General features: G+C 41.9%; 1 protein-coding gene across 3 annotated transcripts in view; it reads left to right on the top strand.

The window, feature by feature from the left end:
• Nucleotides 1-16,508, top strand: part of LOC143293527 (uncharacterized) — a 19,295-nt gene extending 2,787 nt beyond the window's left edge. For all 3 annotated transcript variants that reach the window (XM_076604439.1, XM_076604440.1, XM_076604438.1), the window contains exons 3-6: nucleotides 622-781; nucleotides 3,615-3,788; nucleotides 9,022-9,132; nucleotides 13,363-16,508. In XM_076604439.1, the coding sequence (XP_076460554.1) occupies nucleotides 622-781; nucleotides 3,615-3,788; nucleotides 9,022-9,132; nucleotides 13,363-13,818 (901 nt within the window). In that variant the 3' untranslated portion in view covers nucleotides 13,819-16,508. The remainder of the gene's footprint in view (nucleotides 1-621; nucleotides 782-3,614; nucleotides 3,789-9,021; nucleotides 9,133-13,362) is intronic.
• The last annotated feature ends 12 nt before the right edge of the window (nucleotides 16,509-16,520 follow it).

Below are 16,520 nucleotides of genomic sequence, written 5' to 3'. Positions count from 1 at the left end.
CACAATATTATAACAAAATCCTACCTATGTGTATAGATTACATACTTTTTTCTGTTTGAATGCTCTCTCACAAGATTAAAAAAAACAACACATTCTTATCTATGTGTGTATTTGTATTTATACATAAATCTTCATCTTATAAATAAATCTTCATCACTCATGTCTGGCTTTGCAACAAAGCAGGTCCTGTAGTCTTAGTATCTGTGTCACACTTACTCTTAATGCTGCAGCCTTTGGGGCTAGTTTGCCTTCAGGGAAGATTCTAACCCTGACTGTCTTAGAGCCCTCTTGGACAAAAGAGTGGGGATGTAACTTTGGCAAGATACTTGCCACTGCAATGAAATTCTAGCTCAAACTGTCAGGACAACAGTTGTCTCCTCTGCTGTTGTGATGGTCATAGTTGGACACGATGGACAATGATACTCATGTCTGCTTTTGAAGCAAAGTGGTTTCTGTAGTCTCAGTATCAGTCTCAGTTATGGTTTTCTTCTGTAAGGATGTTTTGTGAAAATGTTGGAGTTGTGGCCCCTATACACTGAATCAGAAACACAAAAATATCCCCTGTAAGGTATTGATAAAGTAACAATGTATTGTGATGTATTGTGTTGTGTGTATATGGAGGTCGAAGCTGATGCCCTGTCAGCTGGAGGCTAACACCAAGCTGCTGCTGAAGCACGGGGCGGACATCAATGTCAGTGACCACCACACCTTCACCCCCCTCCACGTCCTGGCCGAGGAGATCGTGCAGGCCAACAACGGCACTCTGCAGACCTGGAAAAGGGTAGATCTCCCTTTCAGTTTCTCAAGGACGGGCACAATAGCGGAGTGGTTAAATTGTTGGACTTTCAATCAGCGGGTCCTGGGGTATGAATCTCGGTAACAGTGCCTGGTGTGTAAAGGGTGGAGATTTTTCCAATCTCCCAGGTCAACGTATGTGCAGACCTGCTAGTGCCTGAACCCTGTCTGTGTGTATACGCAAACACAAGATCAAAATACGCATGTTAAAGATCCTATAATCCATGTTAGTATTCGGTGGGTTATGGAATCAAGAACATACCCAGCATGCGCACCTCTGAAAATGGAGTATGGCTGCCTGCACAGTGGGGTAAAAATGGCCATACTCGTAAAAGCCCACTCGTGTGTATACAAGTGAACGTGGGAGTTGCAGCCCACGAACGAAGAAGAAAAAGAAGAAAAATTTTCTCAAGGAGGCATCACTGCATTCAGACAAATCCAATCAGTTTCTGTTTCAGTCTCTCAGGAAGGCGTTACTGTATTCGGACAAATCCAAATACGCTGTACATCCACTAGGTTGATGCCTGACCAGCAGCATTCCCCAACATGCTTAGTCAGGCCTTGAGTGCATGCATATAATGTTTGTGTACGTATTAAAGTAGATTTTTTATTTCTACAGAATGTTGCTAGAGGACAACACTTAACATTGCCATGGATTCTCTATCAGTGTGCCAAACGTGCTGCCATGGGATTTCGGTTTATTGTCTGATCCAAATGAGAAAACACTCAGTTTGATTTACCAGTCAAACTCGAGAGAAAGGGCGAGACCGCGCCAGTGGATAGTTTGAGACTGTTACACCGGCTGCATAGACCCACAGTGAGTAAGGGATGAAAACTGAATGCTCTGACTGTAACCTCAGCACTGAAGAGGAGGGAGGAGGAACAGGAGTCGAGATGGCTGCCGGAAAAAGAGGGCACTAGTCATGGGGGCAAAGGGGAGGTAACCTACTTCCGGGAGGTTATCGGCCATAGCTACTTTCATTTTCTCTGCATAGGCGGATAGTAGTTCGCACAGGACAGGAATGTCAGACCCCTGCCGGAGTCTGCACTAGTGGGTCACGGTTAAGTATGTGCAATTAAACGTAATTTAAGTAGAAAATTTCCTATGCATATATTAATATATATATATATATATATATGGGAAGTTGAACTGATACACACATGCTTCAAAGTCTGGCTAGGCCACCACTCCACTATATGATAATGTGTGTGTGTGTTCGTTTGCTTGTGTATGTGTGTGTGCGTGTGTTTGTGTGTAAACATGGACCTATTGTATAAATGTCTATAATGATCAGATATGTGATTAAATGTATGCCAGAGTGTTGGTCATTTTTCATTTTATCGACATATACCATAGTGTATGTATATGGAATGTGACATCTGAAATCAAAATACTGTGAAATTGCATATTGTTATTGTATGCCTTATGTCTGTGTTTAATATGCTATTTTATGCCTATCCTTTAACTGTAATTTTGTAGTGCACATGTATGGCTGTGATGATGTATGTCTGATTTACTTCAAGTTACCTTTTAAAGGTTTCTGTCTTTGTTGTTGTTATTGTTGTCTACTGTGATTATTGATTGAACGCAGTGAGTTGCCCTAGGTTGACATCTAAACATTTTTCGTCTCCTGTGCATACATGTTGGATGACTGTGATTTTTGACTCACTTGTGTAAACAAAGTGAGTCTATGTTTTAACCCGTTGTTCGGTTTTCTGTGTGTGTGTGTGTGTGTGTCTGTGTGTCCGTGGTAAACTTTAACATTGCCATTTTCTCTGCAAATACTTTGTCAGTTGACACCAAATTAGGCATAAAAATAGGAAAAATTCAGTTCTTTCCAGTCATCTTGTTTAAAACAATATTGCACCTCTGGGATGGGCACAAAAAAATATAAAAAGAAGCCAAATTATACACAAACTGCATTTACTGTTATATTTATTTTTTTTTTATTCTCTAAACTTGGCACTTTGATCTTATATTCTGACACAACAACAAGAGCAGTCATTGTTATCATTTTTGTTCGAACAGGAACTTCTTTTGCTAAGCATGGAAGTTCAACCGTGTCAACCGGGTGTAACTAACTGAAACTTGTACATCTATCTAGACACAGAGAAAACGGCTAAATGTTGCAGTGTGATTGCAGCGATAGCCACGTCTCCTTTACCGCGGACTTAAAAAGAATTTTTAATTGCCCTTAAAGATTTTTTGGATGCCCAAGATACATCAGAATAATATGATTTAAACAGTGTTCTCACTGCGAATACTGCAATCGATTTATCGCCCTTTAAAAAAGCATGTTTAGATATTATATTTTTGAACGTCAGTTAAGGATCCGCGATAGTGTAATGGGTAAGACAGTTTCTTCTCACCCGAACACGCGGAGTTCGAATCTGCCGTTGGGACTTTTTTTTTCTTCTTTTTCTTTTAACCCGAAGTTTTATAATAACAAATACAGAACACATTTTAACGATTAGATTTTTTTTTTTAAGTGTATCACAAGTTAGTCTTGAAGGCCTTGCCTCTCTTGTTCATGTATTGTTTATGTGTTTTACACTACATATGAATTTGTTTAATTCATATTTGATGTTGTTTATAATAGTTTTAATACTGCTGCTGTGTTATGTGTTCACTGTGTGCACAAGCAGTTTTCAGAGCACACCATAAGCTTTAGCTTGTTACTGCTGCATATGTTTGCAGTGTCTTTACTTGCTTTTGAGAATAAAATCATATTTAAACCCCCCCAAAAAAAAAGAATTTCTGTTGTTGAGACAGTAAAGTATTCAGTGTTCTGTCTTGTTTGTCTGTCTTTCTCGGGCAGAAATCAGCAGAGCGCCTTGCGGTGTACGCACGGTCCAAGTGGGGAGCGAACCCCGTCTGGACCACCAGGGACCACTGTCAGAGTCTGGTCCGCTGCCTGCGACTGCTGCTGGAGGCTGGTGCTGATCCCTGCCACCTGGACGGGCCCCCGCCACAGGGAAGGAACGCTCTCCAGGTGTGGTGGTGGTCGTGGTCATCGTCTTCTTCTTCTTCTTCTTCTCCTTCTTCTGCTTCTTCCAGTTTCTGTTCTCATCTGTCATTCTTATTATTTAATCTTATGTCATTTTATTTCTATTTTTTTTATGTTTTGTGTAGTTAAATGGGCAGAATTGTAAAAAAGCCTTTACTGCGCCTATAATTCTTTACCATTTAAAGATTCAGTCGATCTTTTTCTTGTTCTTCTTGTTGTTCTTCTTCTTCTTTTTCTCCTCTACAGGGAAGGAATGCCCTCCAGGTGTGGTCTTCTTGGTTTAAACAGTGTTATATTTGGAACATGTCACAATCATGGCGATCTTAACTACAGGCCTACTCAACGCGCGACTGGGGGCTTGGACTGGGGGCTGACTGGGTACAAGCTACTGAACATCAATTGCAGCTGTTTTTCATGTCCATATCCAAAGAAAGTTCATTGTTTTGGTTTATACACTTGCAGAATGCATCTTTTTGGTAGTTTGATGCATTTTGATATATATATTTTTTTAAAGTTTATTTCTATGTTTTCGTTTGAATTGGATTCTGTTTGCCAATGTAAGGTGTAGCAAGTTGCTTACATGTTCAGGTTGATATTTTTGTAATCTTGGCAATTGGCATGTTCAAACCATGCATGATTTCCATAATTTATGGCCAAATTAACTGTAAATGTGCTACCCCCCCCCCCCCCCCCACCCCCCCCCCGATACAAACCGACCCTCATTTTAAGTTCATGCGGCAATGTCACAGTATTAATTAATCCATTCATAAAAGGACAAAAGGAACAAACACAGAAACAAAAAGAACAGTTCAAATACAGACAGGTACAAACAGCAGTCAACACTAACCTGGTATACTCGAATGATTATCACTATGATGTCTCGGAGAGTTTCAGTCTCTTGAGGGCAGGTTCCTTCGTCGAACGGGGTGTGGCATCTCTGCAGTAGTTTTTGATGAGGATGTTGGCTACTATCCTAGCATGTCTCTCCTTCATGTGAAACTCATACATGTCAGACAGGGCCAGGGCTATCCTCATGAATGAATGACGGCACACAGAGTTCTTGACCACATTGAAGATGATGAAACTAAAAATTGTCCATTGACAGGCCCTGTCAGACGGCACCTTTAGACCTCCTCTGTCAAGTGATTTTGTGTACTGGCCATATTTATCAAAGTAAAAAGATGTTTGTCCCTCTTCATAGTCAGTGTCTTTTCTTGTGACATAGCCAGCGATGTATACAAGCACTGACTTGTTCTCGTCAGAGACCAAGTCCTCTAGCGTCTCAATGTCATCTACCGCCTGGCATGCCTTCTCATCTTGTTCAAGATTGAACACACAGTCAGGGCAAGAGTGCCCTGGCTCCTCCACCTCAAGGGCTGCCTCCGCTTCAAGGGAGAGAAGGAGCCTGGACCTGTTGATGTTGGTCTTCTCTATGATTTGCTGGACGTTGATAAAGTATGTCCCCCCTGACCCCTGGCGCAGCTTGCTAAATTCTTTCTCCAAGGAATCAGTGGAGAACTGTCCAAATAGAATGTAGTCGTGGGCAGGAGAGAGAAGGAGTTGTCTACACAGGCTGACTAGTCCATTGCAAGTGTGATGCACTGCTCTCGCGGTGTCCCGTGTCAGCTGTTTCTGTCGCTTCCCCTGCTTGCCAGACATCTCTAGGGCCATCTCTCCAAATTGAAGCACAGTATTAAGTCTCTCATCGTTAGGGTTGCTGATGGCAGCCTGCAGTGGATCTCTCCGCCGATCATCCATGAACTCAGACTTAACGTTGACAATTTTCCACCACGTCAGCACCTTAAGTATGAAGGCCGCAGTGTCCTTCACCTCATCAGTCTGTTCCAGTCTAGGGTGGTTCAGCAGGGCTTGGTGGGTCTTTTCGCTGAAAACCTTCAGACAGGTAGACACCTTCTGCCTCTCGATGGGTTTTGGTGAGACAGCCACTTCGTCCAAGTCTGACATCTTCACCAACGAGTCACACTCGAGCTTGTAAAGGTTGACAAGGTGTCTCCACTTTGCTGTCCTCTGCACACCATTGTCTTCAAAAGTCAGCTCTCCTGTAGCCTCAGTGAGCCAGTTATTACGGAGATTCTTCAGCAGATGGACGTAATCATACAGCAAAAAGACACCTCCTGCAGTTTCCCAAGGCCTGTGGGGGTCACCAGCAAGCATCTTGAACAGGGCTTGATTGTTCCTATTCCCGTCACAGATGACTGCCTTTACATTTCCACCAGCACAGTTGATGGCCTCCAGACACAGCTGAACCTGGTCGTGCAGAAACTGCGAGTTCAATTTTGATACTGGCAAGATCTTTGACAAGAACTTTGGGCCGCCAAACATACACGAAACCATCATGCCCAGCACAGTCTTTGCAAGACACTGAGGGTTGTCCACACTGCGGCCAAACACTCGCCCACCATGGTATAGCATGGACTTCTTTACATACACCTCATCCTGCAAAAGAACACACATTTTCTGTCTGTCTTGTAGATTGGCGAATACTGCACTGGAGAATGTTGTCTCATCTAATCTTGCCACTTTGGAAGTTATCCGAGTCAATGTCTGCACAGATGGGAGTTGCAGATCATGGCGCAGGGTCTCGTACAAACACCGTGATGTGGCAAAATAGGTGAATGCTCGGATGATGACAGCAGGTGTGTACATTGGCTTCCCTACTTGCTGTGATCCCATGGCCTGCATCTGCTGTTGGATGATCACTTTCTTGTGGTCCATTTCTAGACAGTTCAAAAATCTGATACTTTCCTCTAGTGCTGACCAAGTCTTCAGTGCGGTGATTCTGTTATTAGACAGGGTTGTAACAGTACACTTCACACCCAAGTGGAAAGTCTCAAAGCTCTGTCTTGTGCATTTGGTTAAAAATAATAAATAATGTAAACATTAATATATTTTCTTCTTGTAAGGCGCTGTTGCTCTGTGTGGATCCGTGCGTCAACATTCACACACACCTCAATCTCAACACACAATCAGCAAAAAATAGAATCAATTCAGCTTCACATCATATTTAACAATACACACTCTGGAGTGGGACAAAATTAAAGACCAATTCAACACAACCACGTTAATTCATATTACTCTAAACTTGCACTTATCATATCACACACACACACAAATACATGCATATATTTTGCGAACAGCCACTTACTTTCAACAGAACAACACTGCAACCGTGTAACTAACTGAAACTTGATACACCTACTCTAGGACACACGAAAGGTCATAAATTTCAGGTATAAGGTGAGTTTTTAGAGGATTTAAAACTTTTAATTTTTAATTGCTTTAATAGGTTTTTTGAATGAGATACTTTCAAATTTGACTTAAACAGTTCTCACTGACGAATATGGAATCGATTACGCAAAATGTTGTTAGAATTTTATTTTGAAGTCACTAGTCCGCGACATGTATGAAACACAGTTGCTCACCAAACCGGCTCGCCGTTAAACTTTTTTTTCATTCTTTCTAAACCCAAGTTTTAATGAATGCCCTTACTGACTAACCCATTTTAACGATTGGGGAATTTTTTTTTTAAGTGACGAGTTAGTTTGAAGGCCTTGACTTCTGTTCATGTATGTTTAGGACACTACATAGATGTGTTGAAATTCTTGTGATTTGTTTATTTTTACTTCTTTGTCAGTTTCACGGTGCCGGCAGTTTTAGAGCACACATAAGTATTCTTGTGTACGACTGTGTTTGCAATTCTTTAATCTTGCTTTGTGATTCATTGTGAAACGACCAAACAAAAAACGTTCTCTCTTTCAGTAAAATCGTTTTGCAACAACACAGTTATATACTATAGGTGAACAGGACACAAAGAAGATGTTGCATAATGTCCTCTCCTTATACATGTACATGTATGTTAAGTATGTGATGGATGTCTTCACGGCTAGAAGTTGGAAATTGATCACACGTGAGTTTCAGCAAAACTAAACTGAGATGTAAGTAAAGTGAAACAATTAAAATTTTTTTTTTTTTTTTTTAAGGAAAGAAAAGGGAAAAAAAAAAAGGAATGTGCCCGAGATGTTGACAGAAATCGAAAGGAGAAAGAGAAAAAGAAGAAACGGGGCAAAGGAACAAGCACAGCAGTACAGTTTGACCGACCCTAGCAGACAAAGCGACAAATATTTTTACTTTGCAATACCGTAGTTTATGTCTGAATTGTATGTGTATATATAAATGGATGCCTGAGGTATATGTGATAATGTAATCCTTTTACATATATTGATATGATCTGTTTACTTTCCTTTGTTTTCTGCGACTTTATTTATGAATTGGTTAATCTAATCATTTAGTTTAAATTGGGTATTTACGTTACCTAGTATGTGTTATGTGAGGGAGGAGGAATTTTGTTTAATGTCCCGTCACACATATCAGTGATTGAAGACATTTTGTTAAAGTATTTATGAATACATTTGAGTATTATCGATTAGAAGGGGTGGGAGATGTGAATGAATGGAGGGTTGGGGGAAACTGGGCAAATGAGGGTGAAATGAGGGTGAAATTTGAAAAAAACTATTCTAAATACAGTTACAGGAAAAGTCAAAAACATCAACGTTCTCAGTCACTTGTGAAGACACACTTTCATGTACATAAGGCTTCATCAAGCTACAGTCAAAAATTGTATGCTTAATTGTCAGGTTACTAAAGCATATGCACTTGACATTAGAACAATACTTGGTCCGTAATGAATTTGATAATAGTCTGAGAGCTAAACTCAGAATTGGTTTGCGAATCGGACCAAAGTCTGAGAGAGTCAATTGACGAGGTTTTAGACTTGAATTCAAGCACCTATAAAAATCTCTTTCTGGGATATTGCTTATTTCCTTGTATGACAATGGGCAATATACTTTTATGTGAGATTAATCTGTGAAATGGCTAATCGAATCATTTAGTTTTAATAGGGTATTTACATAATCTAGTACATGTTATATGAGATTATTCTGTGTCAAGCATATTCTGTATGGAAATGTTGGCACATGATCAAATTGTGTGCTGTTCTGTGGATGAATTTTTGGATTTATCTATTCACTTATTGTTTTTAATGTCGCAGCTTATCTCAGGACATGCCAACAAGTTCTCTTTTGGTGAGAAGAAAAGTAATCTTGTAACTTGCCAACCCAGAGTATGTGTGTGTTTGTGTGTGTGTGTTTGTTGTGTGTCTGTTCAGTTTTCACAGATACTGTGACTGTCTTGTCTGCAGCGTGTCCTGTCCATCAAAAGTTATTTCCTGGCGAGTTCTTACCCAGACATTCTGTTCTCGGTGATGGTGTCGTTGCTGGAGTTTGGTGCCACCATCTCTTGCAGTGATGATGTGAGTGAATTGTGTTGTGTTGTGTTGTGTTACGTTACGTTGTATAGTATTGAATTGTGTTGTGTTGTATTGCATTGCATTGCATTGTACTGTGTTGTATTGCATTTCATTGTATCACATTGCATTGCGTTGTATTGCATTGCATTGTATTGTATTGTATTGGAATGTATCATATTGCATTGCATTGTTTCGTTTTTTGTATTGTATTGTACGCATTAAATTTTGTCTCAGCAGGTTTCTCTGTGCAAAATTTTGGGCTGCTCTCCTCAATGTCAGCATGAGTATCTGTTTTATTATCAAAGTTGATTTTTCTTCAAGTCCAATGCTTAAAAATGCACTGAGCTAAAGCACCTGTTCATCACTCACTGCCGCTCTTTTCCTTGCTGTTCTTCTTCCCTTCATATAATGATCCTGCCAGCACCAAATATTTCTGTGTGTGTGTGTGTGTGCGCGCGTGTGTGTTTTCGCGTGCGTGCACGTGTGTGTTTGTGTGTGTGTGTGTGTTGTATAGTTGTATATGTATATAGAATAGAATAGAATATGTCTTTATTACCAAGTGTACCAGGGTCACAAGGAATATTGGGGGGGATAGTACATAACAAGGTACGAACATAAATCGAAAATCATACACAAACACAGATACAGTAGAAATTAGGACATATACAAGTGCATATCAATAAAAAAAACTTGTGCATACTCACACATGCACACACTGCACACACACACACACACATGCGTACGCGCACACACACACGCGCACACACACACACACACACACACACACACACACACACTCTCTCTCTCTCTCTCTCTCTCTCTCTCTCTCTCACACACACACACACACACACACACACACACACATTTGAACAGAAGCCGGATATTACATGTGGATGGGGCTGATGACTAGGTCTTCAGGTAGATGGTTGTTGATTGCACAATTCTAGTTATCATACTGGATTTGTTCGAGAGACAGGGCATTGACAGTTTTCGGGAAAAAGCTATTGGCGAAGCGATTGGTTTTCATCCATATACTTCTGTTCCATCGACCAGAGGGGAGTATCTCGAAAATCCCAAAAGCTGGATGTGATTCGTCCTGGCTGATTGATTTTGCTTTTTTGAGTAGCCGCTTATAATATATGTCTTCTAGGTAGATCAGCCCCGGTAATCTTGGTGGCAGTTTTTACGATTCTGTTCAGGGCTGCGACTTCTGCCTTATAAATGTTTCCATACCAAACAGTATATATGCTTTTGCACACTTATGAAATCCATTGAGCTTTCTGGGTTTTAAGCAAAGTTTTTAAAGTCTGAACAACTTTTGTTGTTGAAAATTTAAAATGTCTGTCCCACATACTTTCATTTACATCACTTTTCCCAAGATGAACATCACACATTAAACAGCCATCCATTATTGTAGTGTGGTGTTGTATAGCATCGTGCAGTGTAGTGTAGTGTATTACTTTAATTTGTGACAGCAAATTTCTTGGTGTAAAATTAGAGCTGCTCCTGTGTCATGACAGTCAGTGCAACACCACCCTTTTTTTTCTTTTTCTTTTTTTTTTTTGTTGTTGTTGTTTTTGTGTCTGCAGATGCATTTGTTTCACAATCAAAGTGGATTTTTTTCAACATAATTTTGCCAGGGACAACTCTCTTATTGCCATAGGTTCTTTTATGTGTGCTTAGTGCATGTTGCACATGAGACCTTGGTTTATCATTTCATCTGAATGACTATATAGCGCCATGTCACCACTCAAGGTCTGATGGAGGGTGAGGAAATTCTGATATGTGTGGGATTTGATCCTGCATGCTGTGATTCTCTTGCTTCCTAGGCAGATACATTACCACAATGCCACCACCCCACTATTTATTGTGAACGGGTAAGTTATTGTTTCTCTTTCATCATTTAGAATTTTGAAGGAAAAAAAAAAAAAATATATATATATATATATATATATATATATTAGGCCTCCTTCGGTCATAGCTGACCATGGATAGAGTATATCTGACCTAATGTCTAATTAGGCCGTCTGCTTGGACCAAGCGGCGTGGCCTGTGACTGTAGAGACCGATGCAAGAGAGACAGTCTCTGTCGCAGCAATCACATGTGTAAACTGATGCTGGTCTGTCGGCTGCCGTCCCTTTTCTGCGGGCTTGCTTTTCTGCTGCAGCAGCTGACAGTTTGTCCTCACCAATCCGAAGCTGATTCTTGAGAGTGCTTCTCCATCTGTTGCGGTCATCTGCAAGGCCCTCCCAGGACTCAGTGTTGATCTCAAGTGCCTTCACTTTTGCAAACGTCTTTGTATCTCAGCTGTGGGCGGCCGATGCTTCTCTGCCCCGTGGCGAGCACTCCATAAAGGATGTCTTTTAGGATGTGACCATCTTTTATGCAGCGAATGTGGCCCAGCCAGCGCAGCCAACGCTGTCTCAGCATGGTATACATGGTCGGGAGGCCAGCGCGAGTTAGGACTTCGGTGTTTGTCACCTTGTCTTGCCAGGAGATGCCGAGTATGCGCCGTAGGCTTCTCAGGTGGAAGGCATTGAGCCTTTTCTCCTGACGAGCATGTATGGTCCACGCCTCACTGCCATACAGCAAGGTGCTGAGGATACAGGCATTGTATACAGCCATCCTTGTCTTCGTGGTCAGCTTGGGATTTGTCCACACTCTTTGTGTGAGGTGGGCTAGCGTTGTGGCTGCCTTCCCGATCCTCTTGTCAATCTCGGTGTCAAGGGAGAGGTTGTCGGTGATGGTGGACCCAAGGTAAGTGAATTGATGGATGGTTTCAAGCTCGTAGTCATCAATGGTGATGGCTGGTGGAGATAGCGTGTCTTGGCCTAGGACATTTGTCTTCTTGAGGCTGATGGTCAGACCGAAATCTTTGCAGGCCTGGGAGAAGCGGTCCATTAGTGACTGCAAGTCCCGCTGGGTGTGGGTCACAACTGCGGCATCGTCAGCAAAGAGCATGTCTGATCAGGGCTTTGCGGACTTTTGTCCTTGCTCTGAGGTGGGCGAGATTGAAGAGCCTGCCATCAGATCTGGTCTGCAGGTAGATCCCTTCTTGCGCTGCGCTGAATGCATGTCTCAGGAGAAGAGCAAAGAAGATTCCAAATAGGGTGGGGGGGAGGACACAGCCTTGTTTGACACTGCTGCGTACGTCGAAGGGCTTGGAGAGGTTACCATTAAACTGCACCATCCCTTTCATGTTGGAGTGGAAGGACTCAATCAAGCTGTGCAGTTTGGGGGGGTAGCCAATCTTTCGAAGAGCCCTGAAAAGGCCGTCTCTGCTGACTAGGTCAAAGGCCTTGGTGAGGTCAATGAATGCGACATACAGGGGCATCCTCCTGGATTTGGTGAAGGGAGAAGTTCATGTCTACCGTGGATCTCTCTGCTTGGAAACCGCACTGTGATTCCGGGTAAACGCGTTCGGCCAGTTTCTGCAGGCGAATTAGGAGGACCCGAGCGTAGACTTTGCCTACAATGGTGAGAAGTGAGATGCCTCTGTAGCTGTTGCAGTCGCTCCTTTCACCCTTGTTTTTGTAGAGGGTGATAATCTTGGCGTCCCTCATGTCCTGCGGTACAGCTCCCTCATTCCAGCACTGACAGAGGACTGTGTGCAGAGGATGCAGAAGAGTAGTCTTGCGGTGTTTAATGAGGTCTGGGGGAATTCTGTCACTGCCAGGTGCCTTGCCTGATGTCAGGCTGTTAATGGCCTTGCTGAGTTCATCCTCAGTTGGCTTTGCGTCAAGTTCTTCCATGACTGGCATGCACTTGATGGCATCAAGGGCTGAGTTGGACACCACGTTTTCTGTGGAGTAGAAGTCAGAGTAGTGTTCTGCCCATCTCTCCATCTGCTGGCTAGGATCGTTGATTACTTCCCCAGTGGAGGATTTGAGGGGGGCAGTCTTGCTCTGTGTTGGTACTAGTGCCTTCTTGGTACCGTCATACATCCCATGTATGTATGTGTGTATGTATATGTTTGTTTTTTTTTGGGTTTTTTTTCATATATATATATATATATATATATTTGAAAAAAAAAAGAAGAAGAAAAAATGTAATTGCTTCATTGGCTTGCTAGCAGACGGCGGTCTTATGAAAAGACGTCTTATCACTTATTTGCTGTGAAAAGTTTTGGTCAAGAGGAGCAAACAGATAGGCCTGGTTTGCCTCAGTTTGACATGGTAAGTATATTTCACCAAACTGGAAGTATAATACAAACTCCTCATATTGCTTTTCAGTGTGGCAGACAGGAGCTGGGTCATTTCCTCACCGAGCATGTTCCCAGGATGCAACAGTCCGACAGAGCTACCTGGCAGGCCAGATTTGTGCAGCTGCTCAGCGAAAACGGTGTTGACCCGGACGACATGGGCCAAGTGTTCCTGCACTCTCTGGGGTTGGCGACAGGCAGGCGAGCACCTCAGGATGAGAACTTCACGTGGACCCAATCCTTCTGGACATGCCTGGCCGACAGAATGTCCCTGGAAGGCCTGCGGACGTTGCCTGCCATCATCAGTCTTCTTCAGCCTGCCTTCCCCGACTGGATCATGGGGGCTCTGTACGGATCCCCTGTTCGCACCCTCAGACACAGCGCCAAAGTGGTGGTGTGGAAGTGCCTGGGGTTTTCGGGTGGGAGGGTTGATTCTCTGCGTGTGCCTAATATGGTGAAGTCCTATCTGAAATCCTGTGACCTGTGAGCACTGGCCCCGATATGATGTCAGATGTGTGATCGTGATGCGTGTTGAAATAGTCCAGTAAGTGCAGTACAAGACGTCTGTTTTTATCCAAATGGAAATTAATTGTGAATCCACAGGTTGATCTCTCACCCCACACATCTCAGCCCACGGCCCAATCTGAAGCAAACAAAACATGACAAAGTACTGAGCATCAAGAAAGAAAAAAAAAGTTTGAATCTGCATCACAGTTTTTGTGGGGTTTTTTTCTCAGCCAACTGTAAACCATGGAGTAAAAGTGAAATGTAGTTATTAAACAGATGGTTGGTTTTGGGAGCCAGACTCTAAAAGCACAGACCAAAGCTGTGTTGTACAAAACTGGGTGGTAACCCCACCACATACCAGAGAAAACCCTGCTAAAAATCTTCATGGACTCAAGCGGAGAAGAAAGAAATTTTGAGAAAAAAAATTTAATGGTAAATCTTTAAAGATATGTCAGTATGAAAAATGAATGTTCATGTATGTCTGATTTTTGACAGAAATGAAATGTATTGTTTTCAAATGTCTCCCTGGGAATTGTCTGTTATTTAACCAAGAGGGAGAAAAACAGTTATGTTTTATTACTAGAGTTATTTGAGTTTGAATATAGTTTTGCACCGTCCGTTGAGCCTTTTTTTTTTACAAAACCACGTCATTGTCTAAGGGCCCTTTTTCCCTTTCACTCCAGGGATAAGCTGACTGAATTGTGGTGGAGTTTGTGAAGATTTGTGGAAGAGGGAAGGTAAGTTTCTTCTTCTTCTGTGTTCGTAGGCTGCATCTGCCATGTTCACTTCTTTGAAAAAGTGGGCTTTTCCGTGCATGACTGTCTTGATCCCACCATGTAGGTAGCCAAGGTGATATGCTCTTGTTCTGTTACCCATTGAATGCGGACATTCATTGCAGGATCTTTAGACATCAATTGCAGAACCTTTTATGATAATCTGTATGCGTATACACATGAAGGGGGTTCAGGCACCTGCAGATCTGCAGATATGTTGACCTGGGAGATCAGAAAAATCTCCACTCTTAACCCACCAGGCTCTGTGACTGAGACTGGAACCCAAGACCCTCAGATTGAAAGTCCAGTGTTTTATATGCTTGACTGTTGTGCCCTTCATTAGTTTATTCTAATTTTAGGCATTCAGTATCATCTGTGATGTGTATTTAACAGGCAAGCAAGCATTCAGTGTCATCTGTGATGTGTGATCAGTGATCCAGTATTTTATTTTTCAATCAGTGTGGAGTGCTTTCTGCATTATTTTTCGATGTTGTCATTTTTCTCATGATACTAACATTTTACATGGTTTACAAGTTAGATGACTAAGAATTTTACAGAATATTTGTGAAAAGACTTAAGGATGCATTTGTGGTTTAAGTTTTATGCAGTGTTCTGAGAATGTAATATGCGTGTAACCTTGTGATTGCATAAAATATGTATATGGTCACTATCGGTACTGTTTCAGACACGGCATGCACATTTTATATTCAGCTTCAAGTGAAGATACTGTATGACTCAACATTAGTTTGATGGTTCAGAACCAAGTTGTTATGGCCCGATGCTTCTCAAGGAGTGTACAGGAGTAAGTCGGCTCGTATCAACCTGAGAGAGGGAATTAATGAAAGTCCATACTCCAGTTGGTCATATTCTTTCCTTTTGTCAAAAACGCTCTTGAGCTGATCAAAATGGCATTTGAAACAGAAGAGTTCAACTTGCAGTTGTTGTTTTTTTTTTACAACTGAAGACTAACAAATGCGTTTCACTGCTGGTGAACACTTTCATCTCAGTTATGAATGAATATTATTGGGAATTATTCTGGAAATAAAGGTAAGGAAGCATCATTTTTTCAAATGCCCCACACATAGATTGAGATAAGAACAGTTTCATATGGATTTTACCAAAAACTGAAGATGTTGAATTCAACAATTGCAGCAAACAACAAGAAAAGTTAAGAGCAAGACAATTCTGTGCCTCTTTATGATGGTAAAAGAGATACAGTTTGCTTTATGGATACGTCAAAACATGCAGACTGATCGGTATATACTACACCAAATCTGGAAGTAGAGGGGTGTGGGTGGGAATGGATGCCGAACCTGTCATGCATACTGTGCAATGATCAGAGCTTAAAGTGATATATACTTTTTTTCTTTTGGCTCCTTGAGGAACGTAGGGCCACTAACAGTGATGTAATGCTTATTAGTACTCTATATAAAATCATAGCAATCTCAAGTGTGTGCGTGTGTTTGGGGGGTGGGGGGAGTTAACAATTACACAAGCTGACTGGTTTCCAGGCTACACATGCAGTCATGAATGGAAGAGTGAGCTTGAGATGAGAACCCTCTCAGGAAAGCTGTCAAGAGTTACAGCTGTTACACTCATATTTAAAGCATACTAATTTTTTAGTACTAACTCTGTGGTGTTCATGCAATTGCGTTTTGCAGTAATTTTGAGCGGCAGGTGCCTGTTGTGCATGTGTGTGTGTTTGTGGAGCGTGTTTGTTTGGGAGAGTGGTGTGTGTGGCAAGTAAGGGAAGAAGAAGGCATGTGAGAGGCACACTTGTTTTCTGTGATTTTTTGGAGTGGAGGGGCTAGTGATTGATGTCTTTATTTAAAACCCCATGTGCATACCAACTTCGTTTGAAGCCAATAAAAGTCTTGAGTCCTTTTCTAAGAAAGATGACCATTAATGC

This window comes from Babylonia areolata, chromosome 19, assembly GCF_041734735.1.
Source record: "Babylonia areolata isolate BAREFJ2019XMU chromosome 19, ASM4173473v1, whole genome shotgun sequence".
NCBI classification, from domain to species: Eukaryota; Metazoa; Mollusca; class Gastropoda; order Neogastropoda; family Buccinidae; genus Babylonia; species Babylonia areolata.
Note: the sequence above shows the minus strand (reverse complement) of the source record. Positions and strands in the feature narration are given on the sequence as shown.